Consider the following 20,262-nt stretch of genomic DNA (forward strand, 5'->3'; position numbering starts at 1 on the left):
AACTCCCGGAGTTCACTCAAACTCATGTCCATCAAGTCGGTGATGCCATCCAGCCAGCTCATCCTCTGTCATCCCCTTCTCCTCCTGCCCCCAATCCCTCCCAGCACCAGGGTCTTTTCCAATGAGTCAACTCTTCGCATGAGGTGGCCAAAGTACTGGAGTTTCAGCTTTAGCATCATTCCTTCCAAGAACACCCAGGACTGATCTTGAGCTCAATAAAATCTTTGAAACCTATTCTTTTAACATCTATATGTTCAATTCAGTTCAGTTCAGTCGCTCAGTCATGTCTGACTCTTTGCGACCCCATGAATCACAGCACGCCAGGCCTCCCTGTCCATCACCATCTCCCGGAGTTCACTCAGACTCACGTCCATCGAGTCCGTGATGCCATCCAGCCATCTCATCCTGGGTCGTCCCCTTCTCCTCCTGCCCCCAATCTCTCCCAGCATCAGAGTCTTTTCCAATGAGTCAACTCTTCGCCTGAGGTGTCCAAAGTACTGGAGCTTCCGCTTTAGCATCATTCCTTCCAAAGAAATCCCAGGGTTGATCTTCTTCAGAATGGACTGGTTGGATCTCCTTGCAGTCCAAGGGGCCCTCAAGAGTCTTCTCCAACACCACAGTTCAAATGCATCAATTCTTTGGCACTCAGCCTTCTTCACTGTCCTAGCCTCCAATAAAAATAAATAAATTCATATTTTAAAAAATCTGTATGTATATGTGAGAAACATGATTCTAGCTTTTTAAAAATTATACTTTAACAGGCAAACTTCTGCCACTAAAGCTTAGGTTTTCATATCTGTTAAAAAATACATTAGGACTAGAAGTTCTCTAAGAGCCCACTTTAAGGTTTCTGAGCCACTAAGCCACCTGGGATCTCCACCCCCTCTTTCCCAGCTTTCCAGGTTCTCTGGAGAAAGGGCCACACAAACTCTAGAACTGAGAATCAGCTCCTACCAGCACTGTTCCCAGTCATCCAGTCCCGACAGGTGGTCAGATCATACAGAACACGTGCCTGCAGCTGTGTTCCCAGGAGCCAGAAGTTCCCAGGAGCGAAGTTCCCAGGAGCCAGATTGTATTGTTTCGCCCAATTTACTCTCATTCCCCTGCCTTTATCTCCTCCAGCCATTCCCTATTTCCCACTGTAAACCTCAGGACTTCCTAATTCCACACCCCAGGCTTTTAGTTTAATCCTGAGGATAAGGCATCACCCCAGAGTGTTCACCTCTTTGACATCCCTAAGAGGAAATGGATGACATTTGGCCTCTGTTGAGACACGAGGGGTCAAACAGCTACACTCTTCCCTCCAAGTGCTGCAAAGGGATGGGTCAGGATTTCTCTCTAAACCTGCTTCTGGCTCTAACATCTGATAAGTCTGTCCTTCCAAACCTCCAGAGGCTTCTCTTCCTCTGACTTCTTGGCCTGAAGATGTTTAGACATTATACAAAAGCTGAAATTGCCTTGAATTAACCTGGGGCGGAGACATAAAAGATAGATGAGAGCATAGAACAAGAAAGGCAGGTCAAGAAAGGTCAATGGATGCATTTATCATTCCTTGAAATCCATAGCTTTTGGCCCTGGACTACCATTAATGACCAATACATAGAAAAACTTTTCCTTTTGAGAGAATGACTGATTTTGTTAACAGGAGGTTTTTTTTTTTTTTTTTTTTTTCTTTTCCCTTTTCCCTTTTGCTGAGCCTTCTCAAATCAGATCTCTGTTTGTCTGAGAATTACCTCAGTGCTTACAGTGTTCATATAATACTTTGCTGTTTCTGTTCCCTGCTTGGCTGCCAGGCCTGACTGCTTAATGCTTCCTCATGGCTTGGTTAGATGCTGCTGAATTTCTCTCCATTTCTTTCATCCCTCCAATAACATCTCAATCCATTATTTCATAATTCAAGGTAATTACCCAAAATGGAGATGGACTAATGCTTTCTGGGCTATTATGGGAGTGAAAAAATTTCCCCTTCTTTCCTCCTAGTTTCCTTGGTTGGCCTAATAATTAAACTGTTATAAGACAGATTAGCAGGAGGATGTCAAATAAATGTATAACCCACCTGTATCTCCATGTATATGTGGGAAAGACCCAGGGAAACTGAGTAACCCCCTAAGATGGTCAGAATCATCATGTTAAATATTATCTCCAGCTAAACACTAAAGATGTTGAGAGTGGGGAGTCAGCTATAGCAGGTGACTGGGAAAAGCATAGTAAACCAGAGCAAGATTGTTCAGCAGATTCACATTCTTTCCTTCGTCATTGCAAAGTGTTTCCAGAGATTTCGAATCATCGTCTCTTCCTGGTACAGAGAGGGAAACACTCTCACACATGGAGATATTTTCCTTAAAAATATAAATATCCCTTACAAAATGGATACTTCTACTCAGTTCTCAGAGTTTTACCTCTGTCTGCTGTTTTTTTAAAAGAATAATCAGCCTAAAATAATGAAGGCTGAACCATGAAGAATAGACGCTTTTGAATTGTGAAGTTGGTGAAGACTCTTGAGAGTCCCTTGGACAGCAAGGAGATCAAACCAGTCAATCCTAAAGGAAATCAACCTTGAATATTCATTGGAAGGACTGATGTGAAAGCTGAAGCTCCAATACTTTGGCCACCTGGTGCGAAGAACTGACTCATTGGAAAAGACCCTGATGCTGGGAAAGATTGAAGGCAAAAGGCGAAGAGGGCAGCAGAGGATGAGATGGTTAAATAGCATCACAGACTCAATGAATGTGAATATGAGCAAACTCTAGGAGATAGTGGAGGACAGAGGAGCCTGGCATGCTGCAGTTCATGGGGTTACAAAGAGTTGGACATCACTTAGCAACTGAACAACAATAAGCTTAACATAATCTTTATGTTAAAGAGGCATGTTTTAGGATGACAAATTCTGCTCTGCTTCAGTCCAGCCTTTTAAACTTCAAGTAAGAAATTTCACAATCCAGAAGCCAAATTGATACATCGCTTCGTATCTCATTAAACCAATCTCAGTCTTGAGAATAGATCAATTAAGTTAAATGGTTGTGTCTTACTTCAGGAGGCTGTCTTGTATTTGGGATCCCCAAATTAGGCCTTTATTGTGTGAGAAATCAGGTATTTAATATGGCATTTCTATAAAAACAGAAGAAAAACAAAGTTTAAAGATTGCAGCAGACTGAAAACCCAGTCTGACTTCTGAGAGCAGTCAGTCTAGAAGATTTCTAGAGAATGTTTCCAGATGTTGGGATCAAAGCATCTTTTGTAGCTTGAATGTCTCACAATGATGTCATCACATGTTTAGGTCAACTTTCTGAGTAGCCAACAAAGCTACTTAAAGATCTTTTACACACAAACTGTTGTGATCTCTCTAAAGTTTATATAAAGTCATTCACATTCAGTTTGCAGGGTTTCAGGGAATGGGGGTAGCTTCTGAGTTTAGTGATTCCAAGTTAAAATGGTAAGAGATTGGAGACATTAGCTTGGAGATTTATAGCCAGATATTAGAGGAAACGAGAAGAATTTGGGATTCAGTCCAGTTTACAGGCAAATAAGAAACCTCAAAGACAATTAACAGCACTAGAATTTAAACTCCACAAAAGTGTGTTACTGAAACAAAATTTTTCTCTCAAAAATCACCCCCATTTCAACAAAAGATAGTCAAATTAAGTCCAAGTTGTAAAATACATCTACTTCCAAACAATTGAATTATTTTGATTATTACTGATTATTTACGTAAGTATAGCAAGAATAGTCGGAGAAGGCAATGGCAACCCACTCCAGTACTCTTGCCTGGCAAATCCCATGGACAGACATGAGGTCGCTGGGAGTTGGACATGACTGAGCAACTTCATTTTCACTTTTCACTTTCATCATTGGAGAAAGAAATGGCAACCCACTCCAGTGTTCTTGCCTGGAGAATCCCAGGGACGGCGGAGCCTGGTGGGCTGCCAGCTCTGGGGTCGCACAGAGTCGGACATGACTGAAGCGACTTAGCAGCAGCAGCAGCAGCAGCAGCAGCAGCAGCAGCAGCAGCAAGAATAGTGTTTGATCACAGACAGACACTCTTTTCTTAGAGGAACTTTTCTTAAATTTCAGACTGAACTTTTAAAATCCTCTTGAGGCCAGAAAGCCAAACCAAGAGCTTGCCATCAGACATTTCCTGCAACACTTAGAGATTTGGGTGAGTTCTTCTCTTCTCAGGGTACCTAGAGTATCCTGAGGCACTCACACCTCTCAGGAAGTAACCTTCCCTAGTCACCTGATTCGGTTGCTGGGAATGTTGTAAGCAAGGGCAGACCAATATTTCCAAGGGGTTTTATTGGCTTCATAATGTCAGCCTTAGTCCTTTTAAGCTGTCTGGTTATATCTGATTCTATGCACATTCTCAGATCCTGGTCAAAGCCTTGATAATAAAACCAGGCTTTCCAATTGTGTCCTGTTAGAAGAACAAATTCTTATTGCATTTATGCAAATGAATATATTGGCATAAAAATAAAAAATGATAATTTCTGAGTTTTAGAGGTATCAAGAAAGGAGAAAAAAAATAAATATGTCATCTTTGCTGATAACTTAAGAGAAAATAAGGAAGGTTTTCCTCAAATCTGGAAAAAGTAAAAGTTTTAAAAATCAACAATGTTTCAAATAAAAAGTCATAAAAATAATAATCATCCCCATCAGTTCATTCAGTCCCACATTATTAATTCTTGTTCTGCTTAAATCTATCTTTTCTATTAATCTGGAAACTCCTACTCAGTTCAGTTTTATGATATCAAAGTTATTGGAAACCTGTATTCTAGAGTACTTATTTGTGTCCTTTCCATGAATGGCTCTGAAGATGAAACATATTTGCAAAAGCATGAAAGTAAAAAAATAACTACCTGTAAATGACAAAGACTTTAAAATGGCCATGTTTGAAGATCTCATGAGAGTTCATTATAATGCAGTTGATAAGGAAATTTGCTTATTTCTGTGACACACAACACTTCAAGATAATAATTAGAAATAAAAATGATAACATACCAAGATGTATCAGATTTTATATAATTTCTGGAACAAACATAAATGTGTGGCCACACAAATATAATCTAAGAAGATTCAGTATCATTTAATTGCCAGTGCTTCTCATATAATCCAACATATCAAACAAACTTAATTTAATTAATTCAGCATCTCTCGGTAAAGAGAGAGAACAAATATCATATGATAGCACTTGTATGTGGAATCTGAAAAATAATATAAATGAATTTGTATACAAAACAGAAACAGACTCACAGATGTAGAAAGAAAATTTATGGTTACTAAAGGGGAGATGGGGGACCAGAGGGATAAATTAGAAATTTGGGATTAGCAGATACAAAGTACTGTATCCAAAATAAAGAGCAAAGTCCTACTGTTTAGCACAGGGAACTATATTTGATGGCTTATAATAAACTATAATGAAAAAGAATATGAAAAAGTATATATAACTAAATCACCTTGATATACACCAGAAAATAACATAACATTGTAAAACAATAATACTTCAATTTAACAAAAAAAAAAAAAATAGGAGAGAGAACAAATCTGAGATGTTCCAGGGGCCCTGTGAGAAGTCCTAAAATTAGTTCAAGGTCAATAAGACTTGATTTAGAATTTAATTTGGGGAAGTTTGTCAAAAATATCGAAAGGTTCAGACACTTGAATAAATAAGGTCACAAATTGTTAATCAGTTCAGTTCAGTCACTCAGTCGTGTTTGACTCTTTGCGACCCCATGAATTGCAGCACGCCAGGCCTCCCTATCCATCACCAACTCTCAGAGTTCACTCAGACTCATGTCCATCGAGTCCATAATGCCATCCAGTCATCTCATCCACTGTCATCCCCTTCTCCTCCTGACCTCAATCCCTCCCAGCATCAGAGTCTTTTCCAATGAGTCAACTCTTCGCATGAGGTGGTCAAAGTACTGGAGTTTCAGCTTCAGAATCATTCCTTCCAAAGAAATCCTAGGGTTGATCTCCTTCAGAATGGACTGGTTGGATCTCCTTGCAGTCCAAGGGACTCACAAGACTCTTCTCCAGCACCACAGTTCAAAATATCAATTATTTGGTGCTCAGCCTTCTTCACAGTCCAACTCTCACATCCATACATGACCTCTGGAAAAACCATAGCCTTGACTAGATGGACCTTAGTCGGCAAAGTAATGTCTCTGCTTTTGAATATGCTATCTAGGTTGGTCATAACTTTTGTTCTAAGGAGTAAGCGTCTTTTAATTTCATGGCTACAGTCACCATCTGTCGTGATTTTGGACCCCCCAAAAATAAAGTCTGACACTGTTTCTACAGTTTCCCCATCTATTTCCCATGAAATAATTGGACCAGATGCCATGATCTTCGTTTTCTGAATGTTAATTTTCTATTTGATAAAGTGACAATAAAGTGTTTCAAAGGCTAATACAGGTGGTTACATAGTTGCTAACAAAACTTCATTCTTTTAATATTGAGGAGATTCAGTTTTCTTAAGTTATCAAAGTCTTGATTAAGATGACAAAGCACAGGAAATTATTTTGACAAAGCATAGAACTTTCATTTTATAGACAGGTTATTTAACAGGTAAAGAAAAATCTTTCACAACCTCTTCATAGATAAGTGAAACAGACCAGTAAAACTTTGTCCTTTAAGTAGATGAAAAAATATCAAGTTTAAAAAGCTCCATCTAGTCAAGGCTGTGGTTTTTCCAGTGGATGTGAGAGTTGGACTGTGAAGAAGGCTGAGCGCCAAAGAATTGATGCTTTTGAACTGTGGTGTTGGAGAAGACTCTTGAGAGTTCCTTGGACTGCAAGGAGATCCAACCCGTCCATTCTGAAGGAGATCAGCCTTGGGATTTCTTTGGAAGGAATGATGCTAAAGCTGAAGCTCCAGTACTTTGGCCACCTCATGCGAAGAGTTGACTCATTGGAAAAGACTCTGATGCTGGGAGAGATTGGGGCAGGAGGAGAAGGGGATGACAGTGGATGAGATGGCTGGATGGCATCACGGACTCGATGGACGTGAGTCTGAGTGAACTCCGGGAGTTGATGATGGACAGGGAGGCCTGGCGTGCTGCAGTTCATGTGGTCACAAAGAGTTCAACACGATTGAGCGACTGAACTGAACTGAACTGAACTGAACTGAACTATTAATATTAAGGCTTATTTTTAAAACCGTTTAATTTTACTCTGATGAGAGATGAGGTAAAATTTCCTATGCTCATGCTCAGTCTCCCTATCTCTCTGTAGATACAGATATGGCCATAATTTGTCCTCCATTTCTCTGTTTTCCTTTCTTTCTACCCTGAAATAATCAGTTTTACTTTAGGAAAAATTTACTTTCTTTTCCATTAAAAAATGTATATCTGTGTCTTATACCTTGTGTTGTTTTGTTGTTTAGTCAATAAGTCGTGTCCAACTCTTTTGTGATCCCCATGCACTGAAGCCTACCAGGCTCCTCTGTCTATGGGATTTCCCAGGCCAGAATACTGGAATGGGTTGCCATTTCCTCCTCCAGGGGATCTTCCTGACCCGGAAATGGAGCTCACATCTCCTGTGACTCCTGCATTGGCAGGCGGATTCTTTACCACTGAGCCAACAGGGAAGCCCTCTCTGTGTTTCCGTCAGTCACTCAGTCCTATATTCCTTGCATACAGAATTGTCCACCTTAGTATTTCTAGTAGTTTACATATACAATTGACCTTTGAACAACTGGGGTTTGAACCTCGTGGGTCTACTTACACATTTCTTTTTTCAACAAATATGTATTGCAATACTACAAGGACCAATCTGAGTAGGCCCTTCCATTGAAGGAACCCCCTACACCTGTCTCAGTACATGCACTTTTTTCTCTCTCTTGAACTGATCATTTTTCCAGATGAGAAACTGTCCATTCTTTGTGTATTTGAGCAGAGGGTGAGTAGGATATGACGCTGACTTCTAGGTTTGGTAGTGAGCTAAGGGAGTACCTCTACTCAGTATGCAGAATTTCACTATCTTTTTTTTTTTTTTTTACTTTAGTTTGCTTTACAATACTGTATTGGTTTTGCCATACATTGACAAAAATCAGCCATGGGTGTACATGAGCTCCCAATCCTGAACCCCCTCCCACCTCCCACCCCATATCATCTCTCTGGATCATCCCCGTGCACCTGCCTGTCAATACTCCCTCCCTTAACTATGCCCAAGTTACTAAGCCTCAAGTCCCTCTGGGTCAGGGTCTTCAGAGAATAAACCTCCATTCTTCACTCTAGAGTGTTAAGAGTGATTACAAGGCTGCATTGCAGTGGAGAAAAGGAACTTTTTATAAAGGTTTTAGCCAATCCTCCTACTTCAGACTTCCTAATATCCACCTTCAGAGCTACTTATTACCTACAGTTTTTGAGCCTTTCTGAAACTATGCAACATTTTTTTGCCTTGCACCTCAGTTTTCCTTTGCCTAACTTCTATTACAAATCTCTGCTCTGTTAAATCAGTTACACATCAGTAATCTATCAGCTTGGAGTTTCCACCCATTCTCTTTACCCCTGTGAACTGATGCCTTGTTTCCCCATTTCACTACCATGCAGTGGGATTTTAAGAGGGATCAGAAGGAAATGCATGTGTTTAATCCCCCATGTTTAATTAGGAGCCATCGACTTATTTTATAGATGGAGGTACTGAGGCTCAGGGAAGGATAATGACTTGCAACAGGTCATATCACATAACCAGACTAAAAATAAAGTCTCATCCTCATGTGTATGCTCATTATGAAAGAAACAAAATGGTATGAAAACAGGAGAAATGCAGACATTCAGTAAAGGGGCTTGAGGATGGGACATATATAAAAGGAGAGTGCTTATAGACGTGGCATAAGAGGAAATGAAATGAGATGGCTGGAAAAAAACAAAGTAGTGCTTTCATCCTTGGGTTTTCTGCCATCTTGCAGTTTATTGTCTTAAAATTCCTTTAAGATGTTTATATTCTACAAGAACTCCTCCCTGTGTTTGTGTTGATTTGTTGTTTAGTCAATAAGCCTTGTCCAACTCTCTTGCCATCTCCGTGGACTGAAGCCTACCAGGCTCCTCTGTCTATGGGATGTCTGAGGCCAGAATACTGGAATGGGTTGCCATTTTCTCCTCCAGGGGATCTTCCTGACCCAGAGATGGAACTAACATCTCCTGTGACTCCAGCATTGGCAAGCGGATTCTTTACCACTGGGCCGACAGGGAAACCCTCTCTGTGTTTCAGTCACTCAGTCATGTCGAACTCTTCGCAACCCCATGAATCACAGCACGCCAGGCCTCCCTGTCCATCACCATCTCACAGAGTTCACTCAAACTCATGTCCATCGAGTTGGTGATGCTATCCAGCCATGTCATCTTCTGTCATCCCCTTCTCCTTCTGCCCCCAATACCTCCCAGCATGAGTCTTTTCCAATGAGTCAACTCTTCACATGAGGTGGCCAAAGTATTGGAGTTTCAGCTTTAGCATCAGTCCTTCCAATGAACAACTAGAACTGATCTCCTTTAGGATGGACTGGTTGGACCTCCTTGCAGTCCAAGGGACTCTTAAGAGTCTTCTCCTACACCACAGTTCAAAAGCATCCATTCTTTGGCACTCAGCTTTCTTCACAGTCCAACTCTCACATCTGTACATGACTACTGGAAAAATCATAGCCTTGACTAGATGGACCTTTGTTGGTAAAGTAATGTCTCTGCTTTTCAATATGCTATCTAGGTTGGTCATAACTTCCCTTCCAAGGAGTAAGCATCTTTTAATTTCATGGCTGCAATCACCATCTGCAGTGATTTTGGAGCCCCAAAAAATAAAATCTGACACTGTTTCCCATGTTTCCCCATCTATTTCCCATGAAGTGATGGGACCGTATGCCATGATCTTCGTTTTCAGAGTGCTGAACTTTAAGCCAACTTTTTCACTCTCCACTTTCACTTTCATCAAGAGGCGTTTTAGTTCCTCTTCACTTTCTGCCATAAAGGTGGTGTCATCTGCATATCTGAGGTTATTGATATTTCTCCCGGCAATCTTGGTTCCAGCTTGTGCTTCTTCCAGCCCAGCGTTTCTCATGATGTACTCTGCATAGACGTTAAATAAGCAGGGTGACAATATACAGCCTAGACGTACTCCTCTTCCTATTTGGAACCATTCAGTTGTTGCATTCCAGTTCTAACTGTTGCTTCCTGACCTGCATATAGGTTTCTCAAGAGGCAGGTCAAGTGGTCTGGTATTCCCATCTCTTTCAGAATTTTCCACAGCTTATTGTGAGCCACACAGTCAAAGGCTTTGGCATAGTCAATAAAGCAGAAGTAGATGTTTTTCTGGAACTCTCTTGCTTTTTCCATGATCCAGCGGATGTTGGCAATTTGATCTCTGGTTCCTCTACGTTTTCTAAAACCAACTTGAACATCAGGGAGTTCACGGTTCACGTATTGCTGAAGCCTGGCTTGGAGAATTTTGAGCATTACTTTACTAACATGTGAGATGAGTGCAATTGTGTCGTAGTTTGAGCATTCTTTGGCATTGCCTTTCTTTGGGACTGAAATGAAAACTGACCTTTCCCAGTCCTATGGCCACTGCTGAGTTTTCCAAATTTGCTGGCATATTGAGTACAGCACTTTCGCAGCATCATCTTTCAGCAGTTGAAATAGCTCAACTAGAATTCCATCACCTCCACTAGCTTTGCTCATAGTGATGTTTCTAAGGCCCACTTGACTTCGCATTCCAGGATGTCTCGCTCTAGATGAGTGATCACACCATTGTGATTATCTGGATCATGAAGATCTTTTTTGTACAGTTCTCTTGTGTATTCTTACCACCTCTTCTTAACATCTTCTGCTTCTAGGTCCATACCATTTCTGTCCTTTATCGAGCCCATCTTTGCATGAAATGTTCCTTGGTATCTCTAATCTTCTTGAAGAGATCTCTAGTCTTTCCCATTCTGTTGTTTTCCTCTGATTCTTTGCATTGATCGCTGAGGAAGGCTTTCTTATCTTTCCTTGCTATTCTTTGGAACTCTGCATTCAGATGCCTCTATCTTTCCTTTTCTCCTTTGCTTTTTGCTTCTCTTCTTTTCACAGCTATTTGTAAGGCCTCCCCAGACAACCATTTTGCTTTTTGCATTTCTTTTTCTTGGGGATGGTCTTGATCCCTGTCTCCTGTACAATGTCACAAACCTCCGTCCATAGTTCATCAGGCACTCTATCTATCAGATCTAGGCCCTTAAATCTATTTCTCACTTCCATTGTATAATCATAAGGGATTGGATTTAGGTCATACTTGAATGGTCTAATGGTTTTCCCTACTTTCTTGAATTTAACTCTGAATGTGTCAATAAGGATTTCATGATCTGAGCCACAGTCAGCTCCCAGTCTTGTTTTTGCTGACTCTATAGAGCTTCTCCATCTTTGGCTGCAAAGAATATAATCGATCTGATTTCGGTGTTGACCATCTGTTGATGTCCATGTGTAGAGTCTTCTCTTGTGTTGTTGGAAGTGGGTGTTTGCTATGACCAGTGCCTACTCTTGGCAAACTCTATTAGCCTTTGCCCTGCTTCATTCCAACACCAAGGCCAAATTTGCCTGTTACTCCAGGTGTTTCTTGACTTCCTACTTTTGCATTCCAGTCCCCTATAATGAAAAGGACATCTTTTTGGGTGTTAGTTCTAGAAGGTCTTGTGGGTCTTCATAGAATTGTTTACTTCAGCTTCTTCTGTCTTACTGGTTGGGGCATAGGCTTGGATTACCGTGATATTGAATAGTTTGCCTTGGAAACAAACAGAGATCATTCTGTAGTTTTTGAGATTGCATCCAAGTACTGCATTTCAGTTCCAAATAGGAAAAGGAGTACGTCTAGGCTGTTTATTGTCACCCTGCTTATTTAACTTATATGCAGAGTACATCATGAGAAATGCTGGGCTGGAAGAGGCACAAGCTGGAATCAAGATTGCCGGGAGAAATATCAATAACCTCAGATATGCAGATGACACCACCTTTATGGCAGAAAGTGAAGAGGAACTAAAAAAAACCTGTTGATGAAAGTGAAAGAGGAGAGTAAAAATGTTGGCTTAAAGCTCAGCATTCCAAAAACGAAGATCATGGCATACGGTCCCATCACTTCATGGGAAATAGATGGGGAAACAGTGGAAACACTGTCAGATTTTATCTTTTTGGGCTCCAAAATCACTGCAGATGGTGATTGCAGCCATGAAATTAAAAGACACTTACTCCTTGGAAGGAAAGTTGTGACCAACCTAGATAGCATATTCAAAAGCAGAGACATTACTTTGCCAACAAAGGTCCATCTAGTCAAGGCTATGGTTTTTCCAGTGGTCGTGTATGGATGCGAGAGTTGGACTGTGAAGAAAGCTGAGCACCGAAGAATTGATGATTTTGACCTGTGGTGTTGGAGAAGACTCTTGAGAGTCCCTCGGACTGCAAGGAGATCCACCAGTCCATTCTAAAGGAAATCAGTCCTGGGTGTTCTTTAGCAGGAATGATTCTAAAGCTGAAAATCCAGTCCTTTGGCCACCTCATGTGAAGAGTTGACTCATTGGAAAAGACTCTGATGCTGGGAGGTATTGGGGGCAGGAGAAGAAGGGGATGACAGAGGATGAGATGGCTGGATAGCATCACCGACTCAATGGACATGAGTTTGAGTGAACTCTGGAAGATGGTGATGGACAGGGAGGCCTGGTGTGCTGCAATTCATGGGGTCACAAAGAGTCGGGGACACGACTGAGTGACTGAACTGAACTGAACTGCATTTCGGACTCTTTTGTTGATCATGATGGCTACTCCATTTCTTCTAAGGGATTCCTGCCCGCAGTAGTACATATAATGGTCATCTGAGTTAAATTCACCCATTCCAATCCATTTTAGTTCACTGATTCTTAGAATGTCGACATTCACTCCTGTTTGACCACTTCCAATTTGCCTTGATTTATGCAGCTGACAATCCAGGTTTTATGCAATATTGCTCTTTAGACATCAGACCTTGCTTTTATCACCAGTTACATCCACAACTGGGTATTGTTTTTGCGTTAGCTCCATCCTTTCATTCTTTCTGGAGTTAGTTCACCACTGATATCCAGTAGCATATTGGGCCCCTACTGACCTGGGGATTTCCTCTTTCAGTATCCTATCATTTTGCCTTATCATACTGTTTATGGGGTTCTCGAGGCAAGAATAGTGAAGTGGTTTGCCATTCCCTTCTCCAGTGGACCACATCCTGTCAGACCTTTCCACCATGACCCACCTGTCCTGGGTTACTACTCTCTCATTTCAAGCCAGACTCCTCACTGTTTCTATCCCATACTCCATTCTTTTCCAGAAAGATATAATATTTCTAAAATGTTATTCTATTCTAATTGCCCATATTCTCAAATGTTTGCAGTGACTCCCCACTGCCTATGAGGTAAAATCCAAATCTCAGTAACTCAATAATCCAAGTCCCTGACCTGGTTGAGGAGAGGGGTTGATAGGGAAACATGGTGGAAGAGCTGGGAGCAACTTGACAAAAGAAGGGATAATAAGCATTGGTGACAGGGAGGAGAAGGTAAAGATGACTCTCAGGTGATACGCTTGAGTGACTGAGGCAAATTGGAACAAGAAAACAGAGATGCTGATGAGCTTGATTTTGAAAGTGGGAATGTAGAGATGGCAGTGTGAGAGCCATGTAAAAATGCCTAACATGCAGATGGAAATAGAGAAAGAAAGATGTAGCTATGCATCACAAGATCTCAGGACTGGCAAGTTTTTACATGCTTCCCATCCAAGGCGAGAAGGATAGGTAGCCTCCTTGAGGGTCATCAGACTACTTAAGCCCACCCAAATATCTCCATTCTAAACAATACCTTTTGATTTGATGACTCTTGAGAAAATCTCTATGGGATGGGATGGGAATATTTGAGTTAGTTTAAGTAGGAGAAAAAAAAGAACAAGAGGAGATAGGTATGACAATATTTCTAACCTATGATCTTTGATGTTGTTGTTAAAGCTAAAGCATATCTATATGCTAAACCATAATTGCCTGATCCCTGCAGTGATGTCAACTTCCTGTTACTGCTATAACAAATTGCCATGAATTTAGTGTCTCAAAAACAGCGCAAATTTACTATCTCATGTTTTTGGAGGTTAAAAGTCTAAAATCTGTCTCACTTAACTAAAGTCACATGTCAGCTGAGCATCCTTCTGGATGCTCCAGAGGAAAATGTTATTTCTTTGCCTGTATGAGCTTTTAAAGGCTGCATGCATTTCTTAGCTCGTGGTGTCTTTTTCCACCTTCAGAACACATCACTTCAACCTCTAGTTCTACAGTTACATTTCCTTTTTCTGACTTTGACCGACTTGTGCGTGTGTACCACCTGCTAAGTCACTTCAGTTGTGTCCAACCCTTTGTGACACTGTGGACCACATCCCACCAGACTTCTCTGTCCATGGTATTCTCCAGGCAAGAATATTGGAGTGGGTTGCCATGCCCTCCTTCAGGGGATATTCCTGACAAGAGGAATTGAACCTGCATCTCTTCTGTCTCCTGCATTGGCAGGTGGGTTCTTTACCACTAGCGCTACTTGGGAAGCCCCTTGACCCTCCTGCCTCCCTCCTATCAGGACCCATGTGATTACACTTGGCCCATCTGGATAATATAGAATAATCTCCTCATCTCAAGATCCTTAAAATTAATCACATCTGAAAAGTCCCTTTAGCCATGTAAAGTAACATATTACAGGTTCTGGAGATTAGGACATAGACATTTGGGGGAACCATTATTCAATGTGCTACAATAATTTTCTGATGAAACTCAGGACCCTCAGTTCTAGTCAAGATATGGTCTATATATATTGATAATAATGAATGAGTGAATGCACCAGCAAAAATGTTTTAATGATTTAACAAATATTATTGGTTCCATTATCTGTGAGGTCATTTTTTTAATTTGGAGGATAATTACAATAGTGTGATAATTTCTGCCATACATAAACATGAGTCGGCCATAGGTATACATACGTCCCTTCCCTCTTAAAACTCCCTCCCACCTCCCTCCCCATCCCACCCCTCTAGGTTGTCGCAGAGCACCTGGTTTGGGTTCCTTGCATCATCCAGCAAACTCCCACTGACTGTCTGTTTTGCATATGGTAATGTATGTGTTTCAGCACTACTCTCTTAAGTCATGCCACCCTCTCCCTCCCCCACTGTGGCCCCAAGTCTGTCCTGTATTTCTGCGTCTCTTTTGCTACCCTGCAAATAGGATCATCAGTACCATCTTTCTAGATTCCATATATACTGTATATATGTGTTAATATAGAGTATTTGTCTTTCTGACGTACTTCACTCTGTATAATAGGCTCTATTTTCATCCACCTCATTAGAACTGATTCAAATGCATTCCTTTCTGTAGCTAATAGTCCATTGTGTGTATGTACCACAATTTCTTTATCCATTCATCTGCCGATGGACATCTAGGTTGCTCCATGTCCCAGCTATTGTAAATAATGCTGCAAGGAACATTGGGATACAAGTGTGTTTTTCAATTATGGTTTCCTAAGGGTATATGCCTAGTAGTGAGACTACTGGGTCATATGATAGCTTTATTTTTAGTTTTCTAAAAGGAATCTCCATAGTATTCTTTATGGTAGCTGAATCAGTTTGCATTCCCTGGGTCATGTTTTGAACTACCTACAGAGGAGGTCCAGGAACCATTGGTTATTCTCTAAACTTGACCCTGCATTGGTCCCAGAGCAAATTTTGTCATATTAAAATGGCAGCCACTTCACTGACTACCATGGAAGTAAGACAAGAGAAGACAGCTCTTTTTTTTTTTTTTTTTTATCATTCTATTCATAAGTATTTAGACACCAGAAAGGTAAACAGAGCGAAAACACAGGCATAGCCCCACCTGAAGAGCTGCTCCTGGTTATGGAAATCATTTGAGGGAGGTAATCTGTAAAAGCTGTTTGAAGCAGACCCTCCAGGTGACCACCTCTCCTCCCTGCCCCAGGCAGCTTGACTTCCACACGAAGGTCCTACATGTGGCCATGTGGGCTGTGCACTTGACCCCACTGGGGGACCTGCCCTCCTTGTAGCCTCAGTGTCTGACCCTACTGTGGCCTTTGGGATTGCCTCCTGTGCAGGCTGTGAGCTTGACCCCTGTGCTGGGGTGCCTGCCTTCCCTGTAGCCTCAGTGTCTGACCCTGATGTGGCCTTTGGGATTGCCTCTCGTGTGGGCTGTGAGCTTGACCCCTGGGGTAGGGGGCCTGCCTTCCCTGTAGCCTCAATGTCTGACCCTGTTGTGGCCTTTGGGATTGCCCCCTGTACAGGCTGTGAGCTTGACCCCTGTGGTGGGGGGCCTGCCCTCGCTTTAGCCTGACTGTCTGACCTTGATGTGGCCCTTGGCATTGTCCCTCTGGTGGGCTGTGGTTCTGCCATCTTTGTGGCCTGAAGCTGTGCCCCTTGTGTGGCTTGTGCGTCCTGTGTTGACCGCTGGCCTGACATCCTTATAGCCTGAGAGTACGTCATCCGGGGGGCCTGTGGTCCTCTCCTCAGTGTAAACTGTGAATATGCACCCCCTGCAGGTAGTGGGCCTACTGCTTGATTGGGCCGTGGATCGGTCCACCCTGGGGGAAGTGATCTTGCTACTTGGATGGGCTGTGGGCCGGTTGCCCGTGCCGCCTGTCGATCTCCCCCTGGTGTGAACAGCTGGCCCATCTCCCGTTTAGGCTGAGGGCCTGTCCCAGGCACTTGGATCCCAGCAGTGACATGGCTGGACCCTGAGCCTATAAGGGTTTCAGAATACCCACTCCCCGCTGCTGAGTGGTTCCTAGATCGGTTTTGGCCACACTCGTCACCATTGTGAGGAGAGGAACTGCCAGTGTTCATGTAGGAGAGAGAGGATTTTCCTGGCCCTGTCATGCAGTTTTCTAAGTTCAGTCCACAGTAGCCCAGAATGCATGCTTCACAATTGGCCTTGTCATGGGACCCATCCAAAGGTACTTCCGGTTTCACAGGTATCTCTGAAACCTTCCTGATACCATTTCTGTAGAATTTCTCCAGAACACGCTGCGCCAGGTTTTTCAGAATCCTCTGGCTGCTTTCTGGGGAGAAATCAGGCTTCTCAAACTGAGACTGGAAGCACTTCTTGCACCTCTGTCCAAAGATCCGCATGAGCACCTTGCCCGTGGATTTCTGGTTCTCCAGGTACATGTGGAAGAGTATCTGCACTTGGGCGGAAGCCCAGCTTCGACGGCATGAGGAACACTGAAACCTGTGCACAGACAGATCGTTGTACCATCAGCTGCTGATGACCTGAGGGAAACAGGCCTGGCCTGGTCTCTGAGAACCCTTTCAGCTTGGAAAAGGGCATGTGATATTGACAATTTCACAAGAATGAGAGGGACTGTGTTTCTAATAAAGCTTCTCCCTGTGGCCCACTGAACTCCCACCCAGATGTGGTCCCAAGTCTGCCTCTTTGCCAGTAAAACATTTCTGAATGTCTCAGAGGGAAAAACATTTCTGCCATTTGCCAGTGAAATGTGGCCTTCACAAGGTCACAGAGAACTCATAGAGTACCTATTCTGAAGCAATGCTTACAGTATTATCCCATTTCATCTTTAAAGCATCCCTCTTAGGTAGGCATTATTGATCCCAATATCCAGATAAGGAAACTGAATCATAAAATGATACATGACTTGCCTAAGGGACTCGCAAAGTTAAATGGTAGAGCCATGCTTCCAGTCCCAAGCTGTTCTCTATCTACTATACCACATTGCCTCTGTTGAGCAATGGGGTTTGTTTTCTACGTCACTTAGAACCTGGAAGCACAATACTTGAGTTGGAGACTCAAGTCAGTAATTTACATTGTTGTTATTTAGTTGCTAAGCCGTGTCTTACTTTTGCAAGCCCATGGACTGTAACCCTCCAGGCTGCTCCATCCATGGGATTTCCCAGGCAAGAATACTGGAGTGGGTTGCCATTTCCTTCTCCAGGGGATCTTCACAACTCAAGGGTCAAATTTGTGCCTCCTGCTTGGCAGGAGCTTCTTTACCACTGAGCCATCTGGGAAGCCCAGGGTTTATATTAAAGAAGCACTTCTCTAAGCCTCATTTTTTATATTCAAAAAGGGAAAACTATTCAAGAGTTAGATTGTCATGAGACTAAATGAGAATATGTGAAAGCATTTTGTAAACTACAAAGTATTTTTTTAAAAACTGGTTAATATTTTTCTAAAACTATATTGGTAGGTTGCTTTTCCCATCTTGGAATGACTATCAGGTCAATTCATCTGAACAAGAGAAGCACCTGTTCATTTGGGAGAGCGCCAAAGTGATTAAAGACATCATGAGTCCCTTCAAGCGCTCTGGCTGGTGCAAAGAGAGACTCTTACCTAGTACACTGGGTTCCAAGCAGAGCAGAATAACTGATGCATGGGCTCTAGCCAATGGCTTGAAAACTGTGTTCTGTAGAGCCCCAGGAGGCTTTCTATAACAATATGCTCTGCAGCTAAAAATAATTTATATATAAGTATATATGTGTTCTGTAATATGTAAAATATGAACAAGTTATTTATAAATATGTTACCAACATATATATATAGACTCAAGTCAATAGTTTATATTATATATACATATATACATTGTATATATACATTATATATATATAGAGAGAGAGAGAGAACTATTCATTGTCTTATGAGAATGGAGAAGAAGGAACACTTACTCTGTCTAGGAATTTCAGGGCACTTGAGTTATTCCCTGAGGAGTAAATAGGGAGGCAGGAAGGAAATGGCCTGCTGAATAGGCAGAACATCATGGACAAGGGTATAGAAGTCTTGAAATGTGTGTCATGGCTAATAACCCATAAGGGAAGAGAGGACATCTCAGGTGAGCTAGGAGCAGGCCAGGAAGAAATATAACAGTTGAAGTGAAGGTCCTTGCATGCCATATAAAAAAATAGACTTGACTGTCCAAATCAGCATTTCTAACCCTCCTACATGGGCAAGGAGGCTGATTCCTGAAACTTGAAGTCTCACTGGAAGTGAGAGGGAGACAGTCAATAAGGGAGGGGCAGTGTTTGGGGACATTAAGAACCAGGTTTTAATTTCTTGCAGCACCAATCCCTCTTCAGGTCTTCAGTAAAGTAATATTCAAAGCCATTAATAATAATAATAGTCAAAGTCTGGCCTTAGTCAGTTCTTGGGGCCATAAAGGAAAGCCCCAGTTCTAGGCTGGTACTGACCAGGACTAGGCTTGTAGGGCTGCTACAGCCTGCGGAAGCCAGTCCAAACTAAGGCAGGAAGAAAGAGCAGAAGTCTCTATATAGTGGCAGTCTGGAATAAATGGTGGTGAGAGGATGGGGGGGGGGGGCAGATTTATTTCATCCCCTGGGGATTTCCAAAAATATTTAGGGGAGAAACCTTACTAGAGGAAATTTCCTACCATTAAGCCAAAATAGAGGCTTAGAACCATGTCATTTCCATACTAAAAAACTCTGTAACTGCAAAAGGATGAACAGCCTGGTGACACATATTCTTTCTTAAAAGCTCTCAAAAGAATTCATCGGTGCCAAGCTGAGCCTCTTGGCCCAGAAAGGCCCATAGCTAGACAGACTCACATACCTGCCAAATCCTCTCTGCTGGTATTGCCTCCACCCCTGGGCCACACAGTTTGGCCGAAGGTTTCCATCCATCTTCAGGGTCCATCTGGCCCGGGGTTTCTCCTGACAGATCAGTTCTTGAAATGTCTGCTCCCATTCTTTGACATCCAAAGCTGTCCCCTTGCTCTGAGGCTTGGCGTCCATGCTGACAGTAACTTTCAGTTTCTAGCAAGAAGGAAACCAGTTTCAGTTTCTCAGAACACACGTCAGCTGTTTTTTTTCTGACTTTCATTTCAGGCTGTCTGAGTACACAGAGCAAGTTTTTGTTCTGAGGACAGGGGGCAGCAGGGATTAGCTAGTTTGTGAACAGGTCTTGCTAAGGGATGTCTGAGTACAAACCTCTGGTCTGGATTCGGGAGGTACCTATTAGTTAGTTGTTGGTTTTTTTCTCTTGTTTTTACATTAGGCAAAGCACTATGCTCGGGCTTCTCTAGTAGCTCAGCTGGGAAATAATTCACCTACAGTGCAGGAGACCCTAGCTCGATTCCTGGGTCAGGAATATTCCATGGCAATCCACTTCAGTATTTTTGCCTGGAGAATCCCCATGGACAAAGGAACCTGGTGTGCCACAGTTCATGGGGTCACAAACAGTCAGACACAACTGAGTGACTAAGCACACACACACACACACACACCAC

At 42.3% G+C, this 20,262-nt stretch overlaps 1 protein-coding gene across 1 annotated transcript; it reads right to left on the reverse strand.

Annotated features, from left to right (window-relative positions):
- Positions 1-15,811: 15,811 nt before the first annotated feature.
- RTP4 (receptor transporter protein 4) lies at positions 15,812-19,777 on the reverse strand (the record flags this gene model as incomplete). The annotated part of the gene is given in 2 exon segments (NM_001104930.1): positions 15,812-17,237; positions 19,587-19,777. Coding segments are annotated over 2 exon segments (1,605 nt in total). The 3' UTR covers positions 15,812-15,814.
- Positions 19,778-20,262: the final 485 nt, after the last annotated feature.

This window comes from Ovis aries, chromosome 1 (assembly GCF_016772045.2).
Source record: "Ovis aries strain OAR_USU_Benz2616 breed Rambouillet chromosome 1, ARS-UI_Ramb_v3.0, whole genome shotgun sequence".
NCBI classification, from domain to species: Eukaryota; Metazoa; Chordata; class Mammalia; order Artiodactyla; family Bovidae; genus Ovis; species Ovis aries.